Genomic DNA, 6,332 nt, shown 5'->3' on the forward strand with positions numbered 1-6,332 from the left:
TATGTGTGAGTGACATGCATTGGGCTATCGGAAAAACAATACCATCTAGTAATGTTACCTACTTTAGGTAATTTCCAATAACTAGCTCTAGGTGTGGTGCACTCATTGATAACCAGGAAAGAGGAAGGCTTTCTGGAGTGCTTACACCTTTCTTCGTGGTGTAACAGAGCAGTTTGTGGGGTTTTAAGGTTCAGATATATCTCATACTTGGAAGGTGGATAAGTTAATTATTGGGATTCCTAGATATTTCCCGGGTTCTTGGAAAATTGCTAGGAGCACTTCATTGACTCTTGTGGAAAAGAGTCGATTAATAAATTCAGGCTTCATTCTTGAAGGTGAAAGGTAGCATGTTGAGGTACATGGTGTGTACAAACTAATCAAGAGGAGCTTGCAGTTCCTTGAAATGTGGAGTTATCAAGGAGTGATTAAACAGGTTGTGTGACGGAGGTCTAAGACTCAAAAAGATTTTAAAGAGCGCATGGAGAGATGTTTGTAATTGCAAGGTGAAGTGGTCTGCCAGAGTGTGATTCTACAAAATGAAGCTCCTATATTTCATATAAATACAAAGAACTCCATTTCCAAGGGAGTCAACTCATGTGTACAATGCACATTACATAGTATCATACAAAGTATACTTGCATGGACTTCACACAAAGAGACATAAAGCATGAAAAGTATATACCATACAATCATATTTACTTTGAGTTCTTGTGAGTGCTAGGATTGCATGCACAAGTGCGTAGCTTTGTTCATCAATTGCACTTACCAAGCTAGAGTTGAGTTAGGCATTGCACTACTAAGCTAGAGTTGAGTCAGGTTTTGTTCATCAAGCTACAATTACAAAGCTAAAGTTGAGTCATGCATTACAATGTGGCATGACAAGGCCGTAAAAACCATATTGCCCCAACAATAGCATGAATATTTTTTATAGATGGTTTTGGCTCTCATGCTCACATAAGTATATACAAATGGGCAATTTTTGGTGTGACTGTGCTCTTTTTTTTTGTGGCTTGCCTTATTAAGGCCTATGATTTTGTGGAGATTAATTTTATGCTAATCTTTTAAGATTGGCTATTTAATCAGTGATATTGCTATTTCTTAAGAGATATTTCCTTTAAAAATATGCCAAATATGCAAGCTTGCTTTTGGGACAATGTTACATGGCTATCTAATAGAAGACACTTATGTGAGTGATATGAGCTATTGATAATCCAACTTTACCTCCTCGAGCAACTAATCAATAGATTCATACGTGGATATATATGCATTTAGCTAAAGGGACTGTGGATAGATGTGACACTAAAAAAACTAGATCTATGGTTACATAGGTAGTGGCTGTAGTTTTCTATGTGTGTGTGTGTGTGTGTACGTACATTTGACGTGTGTACTAATTATGAAGTACTGTGTGTGTGGTGTGGATGTGTTGGTTTGGTGTAGGAGATAACTTCAAGATGTCAAGTTAATTTTGATCGAATTATTATGTTAAAACTTGTTTCACGTTCAAGAAATAATCGACCCGCTCGGGCTGATGATGCTATGATGCTTGATCGAGAGCTTCATGTAACTAGCAATTTTTTCTTAATATTTGTGGAAAATAAGTAAAAATGCTATCTTTCAATTTTGATGCTTCTTGATTGATTTCATCACTCTACTGTGTTGTTTAGAAACCTAATGGAATTAGAAAATTATGAGATTAGCCAATGTTAAGCTTTGAGAGCTTGATTTTTTATTCCGCCCTCAAGCTGAAATTTGTGCCAGCTTTCCCCCTCTCTCTTGGTGCTAATTGACAAGATTAAGCTCAAGTATAAGTGGTATTAAATATTCCTTGATCAAAATATCTCTCAAGTTATCACTAACTACATGATGAGAGAATCTATTAAATGAGAGAACAAACTATCATGCTCCATGGGCATTTGATTTGAGGCTTCATCAAAATCATGTACAAGGGGATTAAGCACTATTTTATGTGGCTCAATGGGTCTTGTAGATTAAGTCTTGATTTTGGATGCTTCAACAACTGGAAAGGTGTGAAAGAAATTATCACTCTCCACTAGTTTTAGACCAATCCTAGATTCAAGTTTGTTTCTTGTTACTAACTGAGGATCATGTAGTGGTTCATATTTGACCACTTTCTTAAGTAGTAATTCTATTTCAGCTTACTCTTTTGAACAATTTTTGTGCCTCATAAGTGATAAAAAGGAGCCAAAGATTTTTAAAGAAAACATCTCACTCTACAGTAAGTGCAGGCATATAAAGCATGTCATAAAAAGAGCCAAAAAAAAGTGCTATCCTTATTGTCTGTTAATGTGATAGACTCTATGATTATGCATATACAAGATACACAAAGGCCTAAGGAGGTTTAAAACACCGTGGGGTGAAGATGTACAATACAAACACTCAAGCTCGAAAGATGCAACTAAAATAAGAGCTACATAATGTGTCTAAAGGAAAGCTTAGTATAAATGATTACTTGAAGATTAAAGTACTTATAAATGCTCTTACTTCTATTGGATCCCCAGTGCTAGATGCAAATGATCGTGGCAAGAAATACAATCAATTTCAGACGTCAATTGAAATTTAAGAGAGCTTTCTTGATTTTAAGAAGTGATTACTCTCATCATCACTGATTTTCATAAAGTAATTTCTCTCATCATCCATGAGAAGAGAAATATTGAGAGCGATGCATCCTCCAAAAATTCACATGAGTAGACCTTCTACTCAAATACAAGTAGAGGTAGAGACATCTTTTCATCTAGAGGATGTGGTGCACATCGATTTAGAAAACCAAAACTAGGAACAACAACAATAACAAGAAAATTAGTCTCATATAGGTGAAAAGGTGAGAGAGGCCACTCTAGAGGGGAAGAGAAACTAGAGAGGCCGAAGTGGTTTTGAAAAAGAGATCAAAATATAAATAGCCAAGACAACCATGTTTACACATAAGACAAGTATTATCACAAATATTGCCATATAACATAAGCGTATTAGTCATTTGAATATATAGCGATGGTGGAGCTGAAGTCTATGATGCAAACCCAAAATATTATTACAAGTTTACCAAAGTTTAAGGTTAATTGTATGAGGTGAAAGACAACAATGTTTGCACATAAGACATGTGTCATCATAAATATTGCCATATGATATAAGTGCATCAGTCATGTGAATATATAGCGGTGGTGGAGCTAAAGTCTATGATGCAAGCCCAAAATATTGTTGCAAGTTTGCCAAAGTTTAAGGTTGATTGTATGAGGTGAAGACAATGATGTTTGCATATAGGACAGGTGTCATCGCAAATACTGTCATATAACATAAGCGCATCGGTCATGTGAATATATAGTGGTGATGAAACTAAAGTCTAGATGCAAGCCCAAAATATTGTTGCAAGTTTGCCAAAGTTTAAGGTTGATTGTATGCACAAAGTATATGAAGCATGTCAACTTGGTAAGCATGCCAAATATGCCTTTCCACATGAAAGGCATAGACTCTTCTTTGCCTTCTATGAGTCTCTTAGCCCTCATCCGCCACTAGCTTGTCCTACATCACCCACCCTACCAGCCACAGTGTAGATATTTGACAGCATAACGTATGGGTTGATATTTGCCTTGTCCAGTTCAAATGTATGCTTGGCCACACATTCCGCCCGCTCTACATCAAGCTGAGTTTTGCAGGCAGCAAGCAATGTCAACCATGATATATCGGTCGGCTGGAATGGCATGTTGCTCGCAACAGCTTCCGCCTGATCTAGCAATCCTGCCCTACCAAACAGGTCTATCATGCAATCATAATGCTCTGTAGTGAATATGCCTGAAAGATCTCCTTTCATGCTGGTTAAAACACTATGGCCCTCATGTAGCAGACCTGCATGGCTGCATGCGGAAAGTAGACAAATAAAGGTCGTTTTGTCAGGAGCTACACCAACATGCTGCATTTGGTTATTCAGTTGCAAAACCTCCAATCCATGCCCATATTGTGAATATGCAGCGATCAGAGCATTCCACGAGGCCTGATCTGGATTCAAGATTTTGATGAAGACTGCATGTGCAACCTCTAGGGCGCCACATTTACCATACATCACCATGAGGGCATTCAAAAATGCATTTACTGACTCAAAGTCACTGTATAAAATACGTATGTGTAATCTCTCACCCTCTGCAATGCATGCTTCATTGGAACATGCAGAAATAATAGTTATATACGAGGCCTCATCTGGAACTTCTCCCTCACATTGCATTTGATAGAAGAGTTGGAGGACCTGCTCATAATGCCCAGTGTGAAAATACGCCATTAGCATAGAGTTCCAAGAAATTGTACTCCGTTGTGCCATTGTATCAAAAACCACCTTGGCTGTTTCCAAGTTGTCACATTTCACATACATGTTGAGAAGGGCCGTAGCCACAACAACATCCATCTTGATTCCATTATCCAACAAGAAAGCGTGCAACTTCTTTCCTTTGGCTAAGGCTCTCTTGTTAGCAAACACATCAAGAATAGCAACAAGCGTAACCTTGTCAGGATTTATCCCATTACATTGCATCTTATTAAACAAGTCAAGAGCCCCTTTTCCATGGCCATGTTTTGAGTATGCTGCAATCATGGCATTCCAAGAAACCAAATCGTGTTCCTTGGCCATGTCAAACATCCTCTGAGCCTCCTGCAGGCCACCATTCTTGCTATAAAAAGTAATAAGGGCATTAGAAATAACCACATCAGATTCAAAACCATTGTTTACAATACATGTATGCATATGCTTGCCTCTGGCAAAGGCCTCTTCACAAGTGCATGCAGTTAAACTACTAATATATGTGACCTTGTCAGGAATAACCGATTCTTGACGCATCTGATCTAAGAGTTGCAGAGCTTTCGTGCTGTGTGTTGATTGAGCATATGCTGATATTATAGCGTTCCATGACACTACATCGACCTCATGCACATAATCAAAAACCATATCTGCATCACCCAATTTGCCACACTTGCCATACACATGGACAAGCACATTCTTCACAGAGACATCTGTTTCAAAGCCACTGTACATGATGCCAGTGTGAATCCGTTTGGCTTCACATAAAAACTCTTGTAAGGTACATGCAGAAAGAACACTAAGGAAAGTAACCTTGTCGGGCATCACTCCTTGCTGGTGCATTTGCCTAAAGTGGCAAATAGCTTCCAGTCGAAGACCTTGCTTTACAAACATGGCAGCTACAGTGTTCCATGAGACCACATCATGCTCAGGTATCTCGTTGAACATGTTTTGTGCAGACTTGAGGCCGCAACAATTGCCATACATGCTGACAAGTGCATTGCCCACAGCTATGTCTGTGTCCAATAATCCACTACTTTTGATGCAAGCATGTATCTTCTTGCCATCAGCGAGGGCTTCGTTTTTGGAAAAGGTAGAAAGAATGCTGGCAAAGGTGACCTTGTCGGGAATTACACCTTCCCCAGACATCCGATAGAACATTTGCAGGGCCTCTCTGCCATGCTCATGATTGACATGAGCTGCAAGTAGGGCATTCCACATGATAGCATCCCTATCCGTCACTCTATCAAACATCTGGTGTGCCTTTTCTATGCTGCTACATTTGATATACATTTTAATCATGGCACTTGCCACAACAACATCTGATTCAAGCACGCTCCCAGAAATTCGTGCATGCATTTGTATGCCCTCTGCCTTGGCAGCCTGACTGGCACATGCCGAGAAAATGATGACATATGTGACTCTATTTGGCATCACTCCCTCCTGCTGCATTTGAAAAAACATTTTCAGAGTGAAGCGGCTGCCACCACCCACATCCTGATGCTGTGGCACTGCCCCCATCATCAGATTCCATGAGAAGAGATTCCTCTCGTACATATGGCTAAACCAAGCACTTGCATCTTCAAGAGACGCACACTTGATGTACATTTGCATAAGAAAGCTCCCCAAGTACTTACTTCTTTCATGTCCAGTGAATACTAGATGGTGATGGACGTACTGACCATCCACCAGGACCTTTAAATCACTACAATACTGCAAGAGAGAAGCACAAGTTGAGGGCTTTACCTGCAAGTCCAAATTATTCCTTTTGAGTTCTGAGGCATTTGTAGAGATATGTTGTGCAATCCGGTGCCCAAACCTAAGATAGTTGAGGCCGTTGCTTGATAGCCTGCACGCTGCGAATCCTAGCAGTTTGCCATTGTTCATAAATACTTGGACGAAGCACCAAATTCAATTGGCATGCTACATACTCAATTGATTAAAGACAAATGTTTGCCGTAACTAAAAAAAACTCCTGTCTTTCTCTCTCTCTCTCTCCCCCTCTGTGCTGACGATGCTCAGGTCTCCAGATTTA

The 6,332-nt window shown here is 39.4% G+C and overlaps 1 protein-coding gene across 1 annotated transcript; it reads right to left on the reverse strand.

Annotated features, from left to right (window-relative positions):
* Positions 1-3,514: 3,514 nt before the first annotated feature.
* On the reverse strand, positions 3,515-5,818 carry LOC147619780 (pentatricopeptide repeat-containing protein At4g13650-like). Its single transcript, XM_086772766.1, has one exon. It carries the CDS (start codon positions 5,816-5,818, stop codon positions 3,515-3,517), a length of 2,304 nt encoding a protein of 767 aa, XP_086628892.1.
* Between the last annotated feature and the right edge of the window lie 514 nt (positions 5,819-6,332).

Source organism: Cibotium barometz, chromosome 32 (assembly GCF_041138505.1).
Source record: "Cibotium barometz isolate CiBa-2024 chromosome 32, ASM4113850v1, whole genome shotgun sequence".
In the NCBI taxonomy this organism is placed as follows: domain Eukaryota; kingdom Viridiplantae; phylum Streptophyta; class Polypodiopsida; order Cyatheales; family Cibotiaceae; genus Cibotium; species Cibotium barometz.